The sequence below is a fragment of the Balaenoptera ricei genome, chromosome 17 (genome assembly GCF_028023285.1).
Source record: "Balaenoptera ricei isolate mBalRic1 chromosome 17, mBalRic1.hap2, whole genome shotgun sequence".
NCBI lineage: Eukaryota > Metazoa > Chordata > Mammalia > Artiodactyla > Balaenopteridae > Balaenoptera > Balaenoptera ricei.
Window position 1 is genome coordinate 76,649,632 of NC_082655.1, and position 21,679 is coordinate 76,671,310.

General features: G+C 38.9%; 1 protein-coding gene across 1 annotated transcript in view; it reads right to left on the minus strand.

Moving 5' to 3' along the window:
* The window catches only part of SDCBP (syndecan binding protein), a 31,817-nt gene extending 10,872 nt beyond the window's left edge, over nt 1-20,945 (minus strand). The window contains exons 1-3 of the mRNA XM_059901596.1: nt 20,841-20,945; nt 4,621-4,686; nt 236-314 (exon numbers count right to left, since the gene is read on the minus strand). Coding sequence (XP_059757579.1) covers nt 236-314; nt 4,621-4,671 — 130 coding nt within the window. The 5' untranslated portion in view covers nt 4,672-4,686; nt 20,841-20,945. The remainder of the gene's footprint in view (nt 1-235; nt 315-4,620; nt 4,687-20,840) is intronic.
* Nucleotides 20,946-21,679: the final 734 nt, after the last annotated feature.

Below are 21,679 nucleotides of genomic sequence, written 5' to 3' on the forward strand. Positions count from 1 at the left end.
ACTTAATTTTCATTAAGTCATAAAACACACCTTCATATTCACAGTTCAGTTTCTTGATTAAAGGGTTATTTTTTGAAATGAACATTTTTTTTCTTCTTACGATTAGAGCTTTAACCACCATTTCATGCTGTATATGTTAAAAAAAAAAAAAAAAATCTTGGATTCCCTATTTCAGCAAAAGAAGGCTTAACAAGTATCTCTGTTCAAGGAGAATGAACCCAAAGTATAAACCTACTTCCATCTTGAGAGATGGGAGCAGAAGCTTCAGATAGAATTGCTGGGTTGGCAGGGTTTGCAGAAAAGGCAGTTTGAGCCTGAAAAAGAAAAGAAAATTCTAACAACAATGCTATACAGATACTTAAACTTCTTATATAATTTGTAAGTTAAATCCAGTAATTCCAAAAAGAAACTAAAACACTTTAGTTTTATTCAAGAAATTTTAATTTCAAACACTTTCAGCAATATGTTTTTCAAAGAAAATCCACAAATCAAGTGTATTTCATATTATAAATATTTAACACTATCATATAAAACTTGACTTAGCACCATTCTACATATAATATAATCAATATTTCAGTGCTACTGCAAATTAATATTTTCTAAATGCATTATAAAATGAAGGTTACACATGTTACATTTTCATTATTCTTTTGCTAATTAGTCTAAGTATTTATTTACATATGAAAAAAGCTTAACCGTATTTATATAAAACGTCATATATCAGAAAAACACCTAAAATTTAAATATTTATTAAGTTACTTATATTTATTTTGCCATTTTAGCATATCCCACTAAAACAATCTTTATCTACATTTTAGCAAGTATGAGGGGGGATTATGTTATACTAAATACATAAATATTACAAAGTATGCAAAACACATACTGTATTTATCACTGACATAAAAATGACGGTAAAGTAATGTAATTTATAACTGTCAAACTTGCGGAAACTTTGACAGTGCGTACACTTATCAGTACGACTCATGCGCAAGCACGCCAGGAACTCCTCCCAGGGCCGCCTTTGCAGCCTGTGTCGTTTATAAGTATTCCACTGAAGGAACTCCTTTTTCCTTTACAGATACATGTGACTTTCTAAAATAGACACATGTCATTGGTTGGCAGTAAGCTGTAAGATCCATCTCTAATATCATTTTTTACTTAGTCAGACATATGTCGATTAAGTAATGAAGTTTATACCTACATATCAACCTAGCCCTGAAATCAACGCTAAGAGTACTCCCAAAGATGCTTGGAGAGATGGAAGCTTAATTAAATAAGGAAAGTCTACAAAACCACTGAAGGTACTTCACTCTCTGGATTGTAAATGTTCTGATATGCTTGTTATTGAGTCATTCTTTAATATGTATTGTTTCATAATTTGTCACAATCTAAACTGAAATAAAATACAGCATGAAAGTTTTTATAATTATAAATATATCCAGACTCAAAGTAGGCTGAATTATGAAAATTCTTTCACCAACTATCAGCTAAAAGGAGCTAGTGGCCAGTGGATTGCTTCTTGGCTAATCTCTAAGAAAAAAAATACTGTTCAGCACTAAAAAGAAATGAGCTTGCCGTGAAAAGACATGGAGGAATCTTGAATGCACACACATCACTAAGCAAAAGACACCACTCTGAAAAGGCTCCATACTGTACGATTCCAGCTACAGGACATTCTGGAAAAGGAGGGGGGAGTGGACAGAGCACAGAGGACTGAGGGCAGTGAAAATATTCTACATGACACTACAATAGTGGCCATACGTCACCACACATCTGTCCAAAGCAACAGAGTGAACAACCTCAAGAGTGAACGTCAAGTGTAACTCTGGACTTGGGGTGGCAACACTGTGTCAGGGCAGCTTAATCAACTGTCACAAATACACCGTTGTGGTGAGGACGCTGGCAGTGGGGCAGGGGGGCACTGTATGTGCCGTGTAGGGGGAGTCGGGGGGGGGGTGCACAGGGAGGGGCCACTGGCATGGAAACTACCCTCCATTCAATTTTGCTGTGAACCTAAAACTGCTCTGAAAAAATAGAATTTACTAATTTTAAAAAGTTGATCCTTGTTTACACTGATCTATTATTTTCTATTCTTTCATTCACTGCTATTGTTCTCATCCAAGGAATACTGAAGTAAGAACATATATAAAAAGCTCTCTGCAAGCAAAGTTATATATTTACTTACTATATATTCTGTAGTAAAAACAAAAGAAAGATGGTACAAAAAGGGCTTAAGGACTATAAGCCATTAAATGTAGCACATCATTTCACACATTCTTGAAATCTCAAACTATTTTTAAAAAAAAGGGTGGGAGGGGGATGGTGTCTGGCGGCAGGGGGTGTCCCACGGAGCGTGCAGTCACGCCAGGGCGTGTTGTTTCTGCCGTTACAGAAAGCACGTGGGGCCACCACGCTCGTGGAGCTACCCGTGTCAATCTCTGCTCACTGTGACAGGAAACGGATGAAATCACGGTTTCTGACCAGCTTGTTCTGCACAGCTGTGGCAACCACAGGCTCCCGTTAAAGACTCAGAGCAGACAGGGAGGTTCAGGGACACTGAACACAATGACACTGACACGTATGACACTGAAAGCCACAAGCCCGATGGTTACTGCAAAACAGTTTACAAAACACGAACCGCCAGTTCCCTGCTGCAATTTAGTTTTGCTGTGGTATAAAAGGCCAGAAGATGAGAAAATGAACACTACCTTCACAGAGGCATCTCAAAAACAAAAACCCAAGTATCACCTACCATAGAAAATGAAGAAAAAAATAAGACAAAAACAGCCCCCAGACTGTAGTGGCTGGGTTAGGAATCTTTTTAAATCCAGTGAGAATTTAAAAACCGTGTGTCCCCCTCCTTACGTGCTGTTACATCTCCAGGCAGCTAGCTTTCTGCTCAGGACATAAAAAGTCTTCTAATGGAAATACCCATATAATTTGCTTCTCCTTAAAGAGGTCAGCCTGATGTAGATTGTAGCCCTCTTTATTTTCCAATCCAACATTTGCCAGTATCAACTGTTTCCTTCTCTTTCTGCTGCTTTCAAAATAAGAAACCTCTGCTCAAAGTCTACTATGGTTAATTTAAAGTTCAATTCCATAAAAACTAACAAAAAAGGACGTAAAGGAAATTAGTCATTTTCTCAGACCCATCTGCAAATCCTATCACTTAGTGCTCTGATATCATATTAATGGCTTAACTGTTATTCTTGAAGGGTAAATATTTCAAATAAAAGCTTTTTAAAAAGAAAGTGCCTGTTCAGATGAACTTTGTGGAAATAAAAACCATGAGAAAAACAATGACAAAATACCAAAGAAAAAAACAGAGATTTCAGATGACCGAACAGTCCACTTAAAACAGTCCGGCATCAAAGCCTTTGCAGCTGAACAGATGTCAGAGATTTTACAAACCACCCATCCATAGGGGAGCTATGATGGAAAACATGTGCTCATGATCTCCCCCCCCCCCATTTTTATCCAATCACTGCTACACGGCTAACAATTTCAGCTACACATTTGCTACTATTTTTGCTGGGGTTTTTTTCACCCTAAAAGGGCCAACATTTTGCCTAAAAAACACTTGTATTCTTGTATTCTTCTCACAAGTTTCTAATAAACGTTTTATGCTCATTAAATAATTGTTAAGAAGTAAATCTCATTTAGAGTAAACTGAGGTCAAGACCTCAAGTAAAATGATCTTTAGGGGAAGAAGCTTTGAAGTACTAAACAACTCAAAATGAAAGAATTTCATCACATTTATCATATCAAAAAGATTTTAGGAATAAAGAAGTATAACAGGGAGTTCAATTTATCTTGTCAAATTAGAAGAACAAATAACAGCTGAAAAAATTCTGACTTTGAGAGAACAAGTTGAAAGTAAACTGGAAACACGATGGGTTCATTAAATACAATTATCTCTAGTTAAAAAGAAAAATAAAAATTTACAAAACAGCAAGAACTGATCCCAATCACAAACTTTCTTCTTAAGCAGAAGCATCTATCTTCAAAGCTAATACTTACATAAAGGAATACAAAAATTTCTGACTTAATGAAATTAGAAAAACTGTACTAATACAGCCACTTAGAGCAGGAACAAGTAAACTGCTGCTTACATTTAAAAAGAAACAAATCACTACACTTTCATTGTGCATTTACACTACTACTCTTCCTAAAGCAGCATGTACCTCCTTATTTCTATGATTTTTAACTTCAGAGAAGACAATTATGTTAAAGACTGGTCATACCTGAAAACCCAAAAGAACAACGTACGAATTTTAAACAAGACAATGAACGTCTAAGAAGTTGGAGTATATTTTACCAACTTAAAAATGTATTTAATTTAAACCTTAGTTATAAAACCAAGCTATCTTTGAAGAGTTTAAGTCCCGTTTCAAAGAAATAACAACCTGTACCCATTAATCCACAGTGAAATGAAGAATCTCTAGCTTTTCTAACTTTTTAGTTAGAAAAACTTTAGAAAAAATTGAAAAGTTTATAAAGTGTAAAAACGGACAAATACATCTACTATTTAAGTTTCTTGCTTCCCTTCACCTATAACCAGAACGTATGGCAGAGTACATGGAAAAAAAAAAGTACTTAAATTAAAGGACTTAAACATACCTGAATCACCTTGTCTACCTTCAGGTCTTCAAGAGATGGGTACAGAGACATTTTTGCAGGATTTTCCTTAAAAAAAAAAAAAAAAAAAAAAAAATTTCCATGATTCAGATTTTATTGAAATTTAAACAGTACATGCAGCCAGCAACATACACATAAACGTGTATAAATGTTTAACACAAGAGACATTTAATTTGCAAAACACATGGAAAAATATGAGCGTGTAGCTATACTAAAAACTGCTGGCTGATGAACGGCTGCCAAACTACCTCTCCCTCCCTTCTGTGATCAAATTATATCCATTACAGATCCTAAACTTCCCTTAGTCAAAGTCCCTTCATTTCTGAAGTTTAGAAAGTCAAAGAGAACGATTATGTGACTCACCTAGCTTGAACAAGGGCTTGGCAACTGAGCAAGTATTATTACATCCTTCTAACAAAAATCTACAGCAGCTCATATGTGTTATCTATGTAAAAAACCTCTATTATTAGGAAAATATATATATATACACATATTACATAAATATGTATATGTAAAAAACAATATACACCAACTGTTAACAATAGTTCTATCTTTAAGAGAAATGAATAAAACAGATGGTAAGGGACTGAGGGATAAGAGGGACATTTTTATATTTTAAACATTCTTATATTGTTCAATGATTTTTAGTGACCATGAATTGCTTTTTGTAGTAATTTAAAACAAAATTCTCTAAAAGAATTACAGGGATATACACTCCAAAATTTTGTTTAGCTGTTTTGAGGTGAACACTTCCTTTAAACCCAACAAAACAGAATGTATTCTAAACTGGTACAGGGTTTGACATATCAATTTATTACCTCCCAATCAAAATCCACCCATAATTGGCTGCTCTGTGAAAATGGAGATGGGCCCTCTAATTATCTGCTCTTCTGCCAAGTGGCAAGATGCTGAGCTCTGTCAGCAGAGGAAGCTGGAGGTACACTGCAGCAGAAAGGGTGTTTTCTTCTAAGTTCCAGTGTCCGGCTCCAGCCGGGCGCCAGCTCCGAGCAGCCTAAGCACCCAGCTCCCGCAGTGCGCGGCACCCAACCGTCCCCAATACTCTGCCGAGCACGTTCCCAGCATGGTGTCACCAGCAAGGCATCCCTCACGAGTAGCTTTCCCTAGCACCCCTTCCTGTGGCTTGCAGCGAGTTCCAAGGTGCAGCACCCAAAAGGGAGACTTATCCAGTAAGTTTGGTATCTCAGCAACTTCACCGTCCTTTGAGTGACGGCTGCACTCTCTCCAACAAAGCCCGGATCCCGACACAGGAAGAGGACAGCTGATCCTGGGGCACTCTATCTCAGCCCTGGGGTAAGCAGACACTTATTAAATGTGCTCTTCCTGTATTCTTTAAAGTTCTCTTTACTTCTGACTGGCCAATCCCTGTTTCTTCAATCATGGTATCGTTAAAAATTCTGTACACTAAACTTTCACTGTTCAAATTACTATATGGTTTCTGTTTCCTAGTTGGATGCTAAATGACAGTTTTTTTAAATTGATACACTTCACATACCACAAAATTCACTCTTCTGAAGTATACAATTCGACAGTTTTTAGTACATTCTGAGTTGTGCAACCGTCCCTATCATCTAATATTATAACATTTCCATCACCCCAGAGAGAAACCCCATGCCCACCCATTCTCCCGTCCCTCCAGCTCCCAGTAAGTATGAATCTACTTTCTGCCTCTCGATTTGCCTGTTCTGGACATTTAACTTGGAATCACAGGACATGTGGCCTTTTGTGTCTAGTTTCTTTCACTTCGTATAATGCTTCCAAAGTTCATTCATGCTGTAGCAGGTACCAGTACTTCACTCCTTTTTAATGGCTGAATAATATGCCACTGTATGGATATGACACATCTAGGTATCAGTCGATGACATTTTGGGTGGCTTTACACTTTCTGACTTAGGAACAATGCTGCTAATAATGCTAATGAGCATTCATGTCCAAATCTGTGTAAACATATAATGCTTCATTGTCTTGGTATACAGCTCAGAGGAAAACTGCCAGCTTATATGGGCATACTCTAACTTTTTGAGGAACTGAACTGGTTTCTGAAGTGACTGCACCACTTTACATTCCCACCAAGCGCATGAGAGGGTTCCAGTTTCTCTCTATCTTGGCCAGTGCGGTTGTCCCTCGGCCTCTGCAGGGCACTGGTTCTAAGAGCTCTGCTCCTCCCCGCCGCATACACTAAAATCTGTGAAGGCTCAAGGCCCTTACATAAAACGGCATAGTACATACTCGCTATCGTCTGTTTTTTTTATTACAGCAATCCTAGTGCATGTGAAGCAGCATCTCATTGTAGTTTTGATCTGTATTTCCCTAATGACTAATAATGTTGAGCGTCTTTCATGTGCCTATTGGCTACTTGTGTATCTTCTTTGGAGAAATGTCTATTTAAATCCTCTGCCCATGTTATTTCTTTTTCTTGCCTAATTGCCCTGGGGTAGAACCTCCAATAAAATGCTGAATAGCAGTAGCTTGATAAAGTTTTGAAGAGGAAAATAGAACCTAGGTTTGTGAATAAAATGCAAATTCTTGAGAAAGCACAATCAAACATGGCTTAACTCTATTAATCCAGGGAAACAAAATGAAGTACCTTTTGTGTCTCAAAAGATCACTTCCCTAGAAGCTTTCTCCTTAAACACATTTTATTTAAACTTTCAACCATTTTATCGACATCATAAACACAATCATTTTAAATTCACTGTAACTAATGTTGACCAGTAATCCAGGTGCTATTTCTATTTTTGGTTCTGCCACTGGTCACCTACAAGATCCCATTTTTCCTCATGAAAAATGAACTGGATGAGTGGCTCATTTCAAAACTCACTGAGTAGTTTTCTCAATTTTTTTCCCCATAGAAGCTTTTCTTCAAACTAATATTAACTGAAGTTGTCTCAACAACTCTGAGGTCACTCATACCCACACACTCAGGCCAAGAAAAGAAATGGGCTTTCCAAAATTTAAAAAAAAAATAACAAATATCACCCCAGCTTATACTTTTTTAAAAATGTAGTTTGTTCATTTTAAGTATGTTGACCTTAATTAAATCTCACCATTCTTCTAAAATACAAAGGATTCCTCAATGTTTTTACTTCAAACTATTTCTTGGTCTCATTTCATCCAGTTTCTTCCCAAACATTACAACGTTCCAGCCACAAATGATTTGCCATTTCCTACCCAGGTCAAGTGTTTTGGTGTCTCCACATCTTTATAAAAGCTTTGTCTTCCTCCTGGAATATTCTCCCAGGACTTTTCTATCAAAATCTTAGTCAAGGTGACTTCTGTGAGGTCACCTTTGATGACTTCAGTCTGACATTATTTGCTTCTCTCAGTTTAGCAGTTTCACTCTGCCTTTCATTACAGCTAGTTTATGTTTAACTCTGCTACCTGAGATCAAGGCCCACATTTAATTTTTTATTTATCTAACACAATACCTTATCCTGATAGGAAACAAATGTTTATTAAATATTTTAGCCAATAGTATCAAAATTACAGTAAACAAGACATGGTTAACTTTTATTGTAAAGTTCTGATTGTCTCACCTTGCAAGTCTACTACTTTGTTGGGTTTGTGTTTTTTGTTTGTTTTTTGGGGTTTTTTGTTTTGTTTTGTTTTTGCCATGTCGAGCAGCTTATGGGATCTCAGTTCCCAGAAAAGGGATTAAATCCAGGCCAGGGCCATGAAAGCCTGGAATCCTAACCACTAAGCCACCAGGGAACTCCCAACAAATCTACTACTTTGAACAACACTGTTAAAAAGCGTTCCAGGAAAACAATAAATTTTTGTATTATTTTTCTTGAAGGACTCCATTAACTGACTTGTATAGTATATTTAAACCTTTGACCTAAAGCTAAGTGTCAAAAATACTTAGCCCTGGGGACTTCCCTGGTGGCGCAGTGGATAAGGCTCCACGCTCCCAATGCAGGGGGCCCGGGTTCGATCCCTGGTCGGGGAACTAGATCCCACACGCATGCCGCAACTAAGAGTTCACATGCCACAACTGGGAAGACCACCTGCCACAACTAAGACCAGTGCAACCAAATAAATAAATAAATATTAAAAAAAAAAATACTTAGCCCTTTTTGAAGAACCACAAAGCTACTCTCAAAATCCTTTCAATTATGTTTGGAATTTCAGAATTATCAATAATGAGATTTAAGAGAACTCTGAAAATAATTCCATTACATCAGTGTGAGAATTCCCATTTTACTCTCACTTAAAACTCTATCAAACACTATGACTGTACCAACTAAAGACAAAATTCTCTTTGCAGGCCTTCCCTTCACCTGATGAGCAATCAGTGAGAAGGGAGAGCTTACAGCTCTCGCTGGTCCTGAGATCAGTAGACACAACACCTTTGCCATCTACTCTAATGGTCTGCTCACAACATTCCTGACAAAGTAACAACTTTGTTTCATTGGTCTAATTCCTGGAAAGAACTGGCGCTCTTCACTGACCCCTAAACCCAGGCTTGGCCCACTCTATGCTTCCGGCAACCTCCTTGCATCTCATGCCTCACTAAACACCTCTGCACACCGTGGTGCAGGCCTTTAGAAAATAACCCCCCAAATCAATTACTACTAAGAGAGTTCTCAGTGCTTAGAACAGTTTCAGGGTTCTTCCAGAACTAAAGACAAAAAAAAATTTGACTATTCTGCCTCAGTATTAAGTTTTCTATCTGACCCTCTACCTCCTCAGGGCAATGTTAAGGTAACTTCCTTAGTCTTTAAATATATGCACAGACCAAAAAACTCTGAAATTCAAATACTGTATGTGATATTTTGGAACACCTAGTTAATTTGCTTTCTAGCAGCAATGCTCTGATTAACAAAGTAGAAAACATGCTAGTAAAGTTATCCAGTTAATATCACCTAAAATGGCAGTACTCATCATTTTCTGAGTGACTGACTCATTCCTTCTCTCAAACCACCCACTACAACTGGTCTCACTTTTTAAAAATGGTGTGATCGTTCAAGTTAAAATAATGTTTGTCAGCTTGTTTAGTCTGAGTTGTTTTTAAAAAATCTTGAGATGATGAAAAGTCAGGACTGCAGAACCACTGATTTTAAAAAAAAAGAAAATACAGTGCAACACATCTGGTGCTCCGGTTTTTGTAGCTGCCGCCCAGGGGACAACCCCTTGATCGCCTGGCTCTGGCTGCCAGCAGGGCGTACGCTCACAGGCCCCACAGGGCTACAGCGCTCCTGCTGACGAGGAGAGGGAGGCGGTCAAGACGGCTGCGTGGAAGGGGCTGGACCTGTGTGCTACGCTCACCCCAAAGGTAGCTTCAGGTACGAGGAAGACCCTACCTGAGTCCCCTCCACCACCACCACCAAGCCAACAGTGCACCGCATCTGTGCAGAGGACAGCGGCGCCATCACTTGGCTCTGTCTGCACCAAGGTGCGGCCCAGCGATGGTCTAACTGTGGGGCCCATACAAGTTGGTGCCCCACCAGCTGGCCTACGGAGGTAACAGTTCTTAACAGCTTCTCCTCCAGGGCACAGTGTAAAGACAGCAGACTGAAATGCACCCCAGACTCCCTATAAAAAAGGTCGATTACCTTATCTTCAAAGCTGGGGCCTGAAGAGCAAGCAGGCTTGTAATTAAACACACACCCAGGGGCTATAATTCTCTCCAGAAACTGGGAGGGCCAGCAGGTACCATCTGTGCACTCTCCATCTGTCCCATCCGAGGCAGCCAGCGTCTCTGAGGAAGGACCTAGTGCCAGCGTACACGTCTGCGGCCCACAGGGGACATCCCTGGCTAGCCTGGCCCCGGTGGCCAGCGGGGCTTGTACTCACCAGTTCCACAGGACTGTAGCAAACAAAGCCACAGTTAACTGGCAGTCTTACCAGGGCTCAGTGTGGAGGGAGCAGACAGAAATGCCTATTTCCCAATCTTCCCCTGAAACAGGTAAATTCGCGTACTTTTAAAACTGCTGCCTGAGAGTGTGGCTTCCCAACGGCCTGAATCTCGGTGCTGACCGCGATCCTCCCCTTCGGGCCAGTGACAGACCTTGACAACCCTCAGCTATTGGGAGCCAAAAGCAACAAAGGAGGCTGCTTGGAAAGCTGAAAGGTTATGAGATACAACCAAGAGCTAGTGCAGGGTCAAACGAGAAGGCTCATCTATATGAGGCCAGTCCTTTAAGACTGGGAGAGGTGGCTGTTTTATCTAAACAGAGAGAACCAAGGAAAATGAAGAACCAGAAGAATATGATCCAAACGAAAGCCCAAGATAAAAGCTCAGTAAAAAAGACCTTAATATAAGTGATTTACCTGATAAAGAGTTTTAAATAACAGTCATAAAGATGCTCACCAGGCTCAGAAGAACAAGGGATAGACAAAGTAAGAATTTCAGAAGATAACGAAAATATAAGGAGGCACCAAGTAGAAATCATAAGGCTAAAAAATACAACAACTTAACTAAACAACACAATAGAGGAGTTCAACAGCAAACCAGACGAAGCAGAATAAAGGAAGAAACGAACCTGAAGACAGGGCAGTGTAACTCATCTGATCAGAGCAGCAAAAAGAAAAAAGAATGAAGGCAGCTTAAGAGACTTAGGAGACAACATGCTAACCAACATTTGCATCAGAAGGTTCTCTGAAGGAAAGGAGAGAAAGAGGCAGAAAACTTACGTGAAGAAAGTTTCCTTCACATAAAAAAGAAGAAACAATGACTGAAAATTTCCCTAATTTTGGGAAGGAAACAGACATCCAGATCCAGGAAGTTCAGGGAGTTCCAAAAAAGAGATGAAGATATCCACACCAATATGTATTATAATTAAAATATCACGACGAAGAGAGAATCTTAAAAAGTGACAGGAGAAAAACAACTTGTTATGTACAAGAGAACTCCCAAGAGACTATGAGCAGATTTTTCAGCAGAAACCGCAGGCCAGAAGGGAGTGGCATGATATAACTCAAAGCGCTGAAAGAAAAAAACTGCCGCCAAGAATGCTCCACTCAGGGGACTTCCCTGGTGGCGCAGTGGTTAAGAATCCGCCTGCCAACGCAGGGAACATGGGTTTGAGCCCTGGTCCGGGAAGGTTCCACATCCCGCGGAGCAACTAAGCCCGCACACCACAACTAGTGAGCCTGCGCTCTAGAGCTCGCAAGCCACAACTACTGAGCCCACGTGCCACAACTACTGAAGCCCACGCACCTAGAGCCCATGTTCCACAACAAGAGAAGCCACTGCAAGGAGAAGCCCGCGTACCGCAATGAAGACCCAACGCAGCCAAAAATAAAATCTTTAAAAAAAAAAAGATACTCCACTCAGAAAAGTTGTCCTTCAGATTTGAAGGCAAGGTAAAGAGTTTCTCAGACAAGCAAAAGCTAACAGAGTTCACCACTAGACCAGCCTTATAAGAAATTTTATAGAGATTTAAGTTGAAACAAAAAGGTGCTAATTAGTAACAGGAAAACATAAAGTATAAATCCCAATGGTAAAAGTAAATATATAAAAAAAATTCAGAATAACCTAAAGCTGTAAACGTGGTGGATTAATCACAAAGCTAGAATAAAGGTTAAAAAACAAAAGTTAAAAAACAAACAAACAAACAACTAACTACAACCATTTCATTTGTTAAGAGAAACACAGATAAAAGGATGTAAGCTGTGACATCAAAAGTATAAACGGGAGTGGGGGATGTAAAAATGTAGTGACAAGGATGCCCACCTTGTCACTTTTATTCAACATACTCTTGGAAGTCCCAGCCAGAGCAACTAGGCAAAGAAAGAAAGAAAGGCACCCAAATTGGAAAAGAATAAGTAAAATTGTCAGTATTTGCAGATAAAATGTTACTAATATGTAGAAAAGCTGAAAGAATCACCAAAAAACTGTTAGAACTAATAAATTCAGTAAACCTGGAAGATACAAAACCAATACACAAAAATCTGCTGCCTTTCTATACACTAACAATTAACTACCAGAAACAGAAATTAAGAAAACAATTCCATTTACAATTGCATCAGAGAAAAATTTAAATAAGGAGGTGAAAGACCTGTACACTGAAACTATAGCACATTGATGAAAGAAATGAAAGACAACACAAATAAATGGAAAGATATTCCATGCTCCTGGACTGGAGGAGTTAATACTGTTAAAATGTCCATACTATCCAAAGTAATCTAAAGATTTAATGCAATCTCTGTCAAAGTTCCAATGGCATTTTTAAAAGAATGAAAATAAACGACCCTAAAATTTGTATGCAATCATAGAAAACCCCAAATAGTCAAAGCAAACTTGAGGGAAAAAACAAAGCTAGAAGCATCACACTTTCACTTTGAACTATATTACAGAGCTATAGTAATTGAAACAGTATGATACTGCATAAAAACACACACATAGACCAACAGAAGAGAATAAAGAGCCCCAAAACAAACCCATGCATGTATGGTCAATTAATTTGTGACAAAGGTGTCAAAAATATACAATGGGAAAAGTACATTCTCTTCAATAAATGGGAAAACTGGACAACCACATGGAAAAGAATGAAATCGGACCCCTATCTCACACCATACACAAATATCAACTCAAAATGTATTAAAACTTGAACATAAGACCTGAAACCATAAAATTTCTAGAAGGAAACGTTGGCAATAAGCCACTTGACATTAGTCTTGGTGATGACTATCTGGATTTAACACCAAAAGCAAAGGCAACAGAAGAAAAATAAACAAGTGGTACTACATCAAACTAAAAAGGTTCTGTACAGCAAAGGAAACAATAAATTGAAAAGGCAACCTACGAAATGGTAGAAAATATTTGTAAATCACGTATCTGATAAGGGTTAACAGCCAAGCTAAAAAAAGAACTCATATAACTCCACAATGAAAAAGTGAAATAAAAAATCCAATTTAAAAAAGGGCAGAGGAGCTGAACAGACATCTTCCCAAAGAAGACATACAGATGGTCAACAGATACATGAAATGGTGTTCAATATCATCAGGGAAATGCAAATCAAAACCACAGTGAGATATCACCTCACAGCACAGGAAACAACTGAAATGCTCTATCAGAGAAGTAACCTAAAGTACTTCCATATGATAGTAAAGTAAAAACCTTCTTAAGGTCCTAAAACATTGTGCCTTCAAGTCCATAAGGATAACCTGAAAATCTTGCTAATAACACAGATTCTTGAGTCCTAGTCCCAGAAACTAAAAGAGTAAGTCTGGAGTAGAGTCCAGAAATCTGCCCTTTAACCCTTTGTATACCATCAGCGTCCAATGGACACAATTTAAAATTTTGACTTTCTTTTTTCAGAAGTTCTATTTCATGACTTTTATTCTTTCTTAGATAAAAGAAAGGGAGAGAGGGATGAACTGGAAAAAAAAATCTTTAAATAGAGTAAAATCACTCTACCCTACAAATATTACAAGGGTTCAACTGGACTCCTTTATGAATCTAAGATCTGTTATGGAATCTTAGTGAACTTATTTTTCCCATATCTTGAAAGTTTTGCTACTTTATCTAGGAATTACTTAATCATTATTCATCCATTATTCCCAAGTACGTTGAAGAAAAAACTAAAATGACAATAGGAACAAAAAGTAGAATCATTCTTATTCATTCTAGGAATACATTATGTCATCCTTCAGTATGTGTTGCCCAAAGTAACTGCATCCTCTTCCAAAAATGTATAAAGTCTGGAGCCTTTGTATAAAGTCTTTGTAGCCTTTTTTCTAAACTGTATTCTTTGAACACAGTAGAAAATGTGGGATTTTTCATTTTTCACCCATGATGGCACAGAGAATAAACTGGAAGAAAACATTTATTAAACAAATCAGAGATGAATACAAAGAAACAAATAGCTGTACTCTAGACTTTTATGATAATGAGGGAATTGATCATAAGCAAACCTCAGACTATGACTTTTCAGATGAAGATATCCTAATTGAAATTCCTCAAACTTAAAGATCAATGAGTAAACAATGTGCCTGTACTTAATAAAAAAAATATGATTTTTCAGTTAGTCATTCCGAAGGAAGCACTTTATCATGCAATATTTTGAAACAAGTCCCTAGATCCTGTTTAAAAGGATATTTACCATCTTCTTTCCTCTTTTATATCTATACAGCAAAACTTACTTGACTTGGTTTGTAAGTAGCCAAATGAAGGCAGGTATTTAAACAAAGGTGACCAGATGAAAACAGCAATGTAGAGAAATTTTTAAAAATCTGTTGCACTGACTATTCTAATTGGTATTTATAAAAGTATAAATGAAAATTCTTTGCAAATGTAAGTTAGATGGTCATCCCTGCAAAATCATGAACCATGAAAGTTTGCAAAAATACTGCATTTTGACAACGCAAGTACAAAAATTACCAAACAGTAAGGTTAGAAAATATTAGAGATGGATATGAAATCTAAAATTGTGTTTTGACAACCAAGTGCATGAAGAAAAACAAAGTAATTATGAGCTAACATATATTAGAGATGTAATTGAAATCTGGAACAATATTTATAAAAAGGATATCTCCCAACTGTATCGATGACAGTTGATGAGCAATTAGTTATACTCAAAGATGTTGCCCGTTTCAGCTATATGTACCTTCAAAACCAGGAAAACTTAGAATAAAATTTTTGGTTTCTTACGTTCAAGTTGTTATTAAAATTCTGTTTCTAGTAAAACCGTGTTTCCCTATGCCTTTATTTTCACTTCTGCAAGTCATTCATAAAATGACCTAAATTATAAAAAATAAAAATAAAAAATATCCACTGGACCCAGAAGATAAATAGTAATGATCATGTTTTCTAGTACACTGTGGATTCATAAGCATTCCAGACGATTCATATATGGTGTCAAGCAACACACTTTGATAAAGTCCTAACAGTCTTCATGGCAGTGTTTCTCAAACTTGGCTCACCACCAGATCAGAATTATTTGGGCACTAGTTAAAAATACTTTACCAAGCTGACACAGATTTCATGGAAGGACGTAAGAATTATTCTTTTAATAAATATCCCAGAAGACTATGATGATAAGCAATTGAGAAATATGGTCATATGAACTCTACTCTAAGTATAACTTCGTTTTACCCATAAGATTCCATTTCCCACCTACTGAACTGGCAAAAATCCAAAGCTGGACAACACTCTCTGATAATGAGGCTTTGAGAAACACTCATACATTACTGGTAAAACTGTAAAGTAGTATAATTTCCACAAAGAGTGAGTTTGCAATATCTACCAAAATTGTAAATGCAGATACCCTCCAACCCAGCAATACCACTTCAGGTTTTAGTCTATAAATATACCTACATACAAAAAGCAACAAATGTAAAATTTTATTCACTGAAGCACCAACTGTAATAGCAAAACTCTTTAAACAAAGGAGGAAGTACTAGATACACAAAATAGTGAATGAGGTCCAAAATATTATCATTAACTGGAAAAAACAAAGCATTATTTCGTGCAGTATATAAAGTATGCTCAAATTTGTGTTAAAAGGAAGGGGGAACTTAAGGAACCAGAAAAAGAAACACAAACTAAACCCAAAGCTAGCAGAAGTAAGGAAGTAACAGAGATTAGAACAGAGATAAATAAAATAGAGAATAGAAAAAATAAAGAAAAATCAATGAAAACTAAATTTGGTTCTTTAAAAAGATCAACAAAATTGACAAACCTTTAGCTAAATGGACTAAGAAATAAAAAGAGAAAACTCAACATGTTAAATGAAAGTGGGAATACTATCAGTTTCTACAAAAATAAAACATTAAGTCTCTCTACAAGAGAGCACTATAATCAACTGTACACTAAAAAATTGGATAAACTAGATGAAATGGACACATTCCTAGAAACACAAAACCTATCAAGACTCAGAAAGAAATAGAAAATCTAAATAGACCCATAACTAGTAAAGAGACTGAATCAGAATCAAAAATCTCTCAACAAGGAAAAGCCCTGAACCTGATAGCTTCACTGGTGAACTCTACTAAACATTTAAAGAATACCAATCCTTCTCAAAATTTTGCAAAAAAATTGAAAAGGGGACTCTTTCATTCTATGAGGACAGCATTACCCTGATACCAAAGCCAGACAAAGACACAAGAAAGAAAACTATAGACCAACACCCCCTTATGAACATTGATGCAATCCTCAACAAAATACTAACAAACAGAATTCAACAGCATGTTAAAAGGATTAGACACCTTTTAACAAATGGGATTTATTTCTGGAATACAAAGATGGTTCAACATATGAAAATTGTTCAAAGTAATACATATCAACAAAATGAAGTGAAAAAAACACAAGATCATCTGAATTGATGTAGGAAAAGCATTTGACAAAATTCAACACCGCTTTATGATAAAAACACACAACAGAATAGGAGTAGAAGAAAACAACTTCCACATAATAAAAGCCATATATGCAAAACCCACAGCAAACATCATACTCAATGGTGAAAGACTGAATATTTTTCCACTAAGGTCAGGAACAAGACAAGCATGCCCACTTTCAACACTATTCTTCAACACAGTACTGCAAGTTCTAGCCAGAGCAAGAAAAAGAAAAGGCATACAAACTGGAAAAGAAGTAAAATTATCTCTGTTTTCAGATATGACCTTTTATGTTTAGGGTTTAGAAAACCTTAAAGACTCCACAAAAAAGCATTAAAACTAAAAAACAAATTCAGCAATGTAACAGGATACAGTTAATGCACAAAAATCAGTTGCATTTTTATACGTAAATAACAAGCAATCTAAAAAGGAAAACACAAAACCAAATCCATTTACAATAGCATCAAAAAGAACAGACTACTTAACGAATCTAATCAAGAAGGTAAAAAACTTGTACAATGAAAACCACAAAACACTGCTGAAAGAAATTGAAAACAATCTTAGAAACAAAACTGGAGAACTCACACTTCCTGATTCCAAAATTTACTATAAAGCTAGAGTATTCAAAATGGTAACTACTGAAGCCCGCGCACCTAGAGCCCGTGCTCCACAACGAGAAGTCACCGCAATGAGAAGCCCACACACCGCAACGAAGAGTAGCCCCCGCTCACTGCAACTAGAGAAAGCCCACGTGCAGCAACAAAGACCCAGCGCAGCCAAAAATTTAAAAAACCAATCAAAATGATACAGTATTAGCATAAAGACAAACATAGACCAATGGAATAGAACAGACAGCCTAAAATAAACCCTCGTATACATGGTCAAATGATTTTTGACAAGGGTGCCAAGACCATTCAATGGAAAAGACAGTCTTTTCAACAAATGGCGCTGGGAAAACTGGATATCCACATGCAAAAGAATGAAGGTGGACCCTTACCTAACACAATATATACAAAAGTTAACTCAAAATAGATCCAGGATCTAAAGGTAAAACCTAAAACAATAAAACTCTTAGAAGAAAACATAGGACAAAACATTCCTGACATTGGATTTGGCAACGGTTTCTTCGATATGACACCAAAGGCCCAGGTCACAAAAGAAAAAATACATATTGGACTTAATGAAAATTTTTAAAAATTTGTGCATCAAAGGACACTATCAATAGCGTAAAAAGGCAACCCACTGGGAGAAAATATTTGCAAATCATATCTGATAAGGAATTAATATCCAGAATATTTAGAGAACTCCTAAAACAAAAAAACCAAAATAGGCAAAGAACATGAATAGACATTTCTCCAAAGAATATAGAGGAACAGCCAATAAGCACATGAAAGGATGCTCAACATCACTAATCATTACGGAAACGCAAATCAAAACTATGAGATACCACCTCACACCCACTAGAGTGACAACTATCAAAAAAAGGAAAACAAGTGTTGGCGAGGATGTGGAGAAATCAGAACCCTTATTCACTGTTGGCGGGAATGGAAAACGGTACAGGTGCTATAACACACAGTATGGCAGTTACCCCCATAATTAAAAATAGAATTCTGTATGATCCAGCAATTCCATTACTGAGTATACACCCAAAAGAATCGAAATCTGGATCTGAAGAGGTATTTGTATACCTACATTCACAGCAGCATTATTCGCAACACCTCAAACGCGGAAGCAACCCAAGTGTCTATCGACAGATGAATGGATAAACAAAATGTCAACACATATATATGCGCACACGCACGCGCACACACAATGGAACTTTATCCTGCCTTAAACATGGAAGGAAACTCTGCAATGTACTATTGATACAACATGGATGAACCTTGAGGACATCATGCAAAGCGAAATAAGCCAAACACAAGCAAGACAAATACTGTGATCCCACTGGCATGAGGTACTTGCAGTATCAAAATCATAAAGACACAAAGTACAGCGATGGTTGCCAGAGGCTGGTGGGAGGAGAGAATGGGGCGTTACTGTTTAACGCGCAGAGATTTCAGTGTTACAAGATGAAAAGACTCAAGGGGATGGACGGTGGTGATGACTGCACACCAATGTCAGTGTATTTAACGTCTCTGAACTGTACACTTAACAATGGTTAAGACAGTAAAATTTACGTGTACTTTACTACAATTAAAAAAAAGAGAAAAACAACAGAAGGGGGGGAAATATATTTATATGTTTGTACAGGTATAAAATATCCCCGGAACGATACCTAAGAAATGCCGAACAGCTGGCTCCTACAGGAAGAGAATATGGTTGGCTAGAGGACCTTGAAGGAAGGAAGCTTTACACTGTATATCCTTTTTTGGCTTAAATGTTGAAACCTGTAACTGCTTACCTCCTCAAAAACTAAATAAATGTGCAAAAAATCTTGGCAGCACTTGGAAAAAAATGAATAAATGTGACTATAACTACGACTAGATGTAACAGTTGTTATTTGGGGGGGGGGGGAATCTTTCTTTTTAGAAACTTAATGGCATTTACTACCTAAATAAGTACCTAAATCCCACAAAAACAGTAAAGAAAAAATAGTTGAGTCATGCTCAATTTAAGGAACTGTTTACTGAATAGTACACTCAACCGCCAACTGTTAGTAAATGCTTCCTCTTTTAGTCACGATTTTCATATCCTTTCTTATAATGACCAAACGTAACTATAATTTAATGGTGTCAAAATTAAATGTGGATTATAATAGAATGACTCTTTCCTGAACCTATTAAAAGACATTCTATTTCCTTATTTTTATTCTGCAGCACAAACTATCTGATCTATAATATTTACACACCGTTTAAAGAACAGAAGTTTTGTAGAACGAAGTTGGTAACAGAGAAAATGGAAAAAACCCCCATTTTTACCGTTTGCCCTCAACCTCAAAGAGAAAAACTTAAAAGAATGGACACATTTTATTTAATCATTTGTATATACTGGCGATAAAGCTAACCAGGCTGCGGCTGGGTTCCCCTGTAACTTTCCTTTTTAATCAACTGTTTCTTCTTCTTTGAAACAACTGGATGTTGTGAGTTTCGTAAACCAAACGTACTTCCTAAGAGAGGTACGTAATATTAAAAATAACCGTGAACGGCTGTGCAGATAATATACACACACCAGATAAACCTAGAAATCTCCCGATAAAAACTGGCACCTTAGGAGCCTCCCTGCTTAAATGAATCCATTTTGGTAAAAAGGGAAAACTTCATCCATATCCACATGCCTCCGCCTGCCCCTCGTTACAAGCGAATCCTGAAACGAAAGCTCAGAATCGCGACCGTCGAGGAAGCGTTCCTGCTGAGCGCACCCTGCCCGGGGCGTTTCTCCCTTTCCTCCAACTTCTCCAGAAGCCAGCGCCCCGCGAACACCTCTCCCCCTCCCCCTCCCGAAACGCAAGGCTTCGCCCGCCCAACACCTCCTTCCTCCGTCCACGTCCCGACGTTCCGAAGCGGCCACCGAGGAAGGCGACTCAGCCCAGCCCGGGGACGCGGCACCGGGACGGCCCGCAGCCGGCGACTCTCCCCTCACCGGCCCCGGGGAGCTCACCCGACACGAACAAAAAGGGTCGAGGCGGACGGGGACTGGGGACGGCGGGCGTCGCCCCCGGCCGGGCTCCAGGCTCGCCCTCCACCCCCGGACGGGACCCCGAAACCTGCAGGGTCGTGGGCGCTCGGAGGGCGCCGCTCGCCCAAACTTTCGCCCCGGGGTGGGCCGGGCGCCGGGAAGGGCGCGGAGCAGAGCCCACGGAGGGGAAGGCGGCATCAAGACGCCCTCCGCCCAGCGGCCCGGGGCCCCACGCCCGCGCCCGAGACGCCGCGTGAGCGTCCCCCGTTCCCCCCAGGGCTGCTCACCGAGGCCCCAGGGACCCACGCGCTGCAGCCGCCGCCGGTCACTGGCTCGGACTTCCGAGACTCAGAGAGAAGAGGACGGTGCGCGCCCGAGAACACCCCCCCACCCCCCACCCGCTCCGCGCGTCCCCGCCTTCCGCCCGCGCCTTCCGCCCACGCCTTCCGTCTCCGCGCTCGGTCAGGTGACCCGCTCCCCATGGTAACAGGGCGGGGGCGGGGCGAGGCGTGCGCCTGCTCCGCCGCTCCCGCCCACCTGCTCCGCTCTCCAGACAGTTCCCTGCCTAACGGCCGGGTGCCGCCAGCTCACTGCTGTTCATCCGCACTCACGGTCAGTTAGTCCCCATCACCTCCGACACATCGAGAGTCCTGAGAACCTACCGTTCGCCGATTTCCCAGCCAGCTCTAAACTTCCACCACACCCACGGGCTCTGCAACATTCCTCCCGCTAACCCTTCTCGACTCCTGCCTTCTTTGCGTTACAACTTTTTTCTTTGGCATTTATTACTCTTTATTCGTCTGAGCTGAAGTTTGCTGGTTGTTGAAGGTTATGTGTGGTAGTGCACAAAAGTAATAGCTTTATCCTAATACAAAAACTGAAAAACTATTTCTTAAGGGCTACGTTCCGAGCACTGTCCTAAGAACTTGATGTATAGAGCAGTCTTATTTGGTCCTTACATCAAAGACATACAACATCTTCTTTAACATGCAAAGACACTGAGGCACAGTTTGCCTAAGTTTTCTGTACTTACCATGGAGTAACAGAGTACTTGACAAAACAGCATTAACTTAGAAGCATTTTATTTCTAGCTAAATTATTTAGTGCCATAATAATTTAATCTATG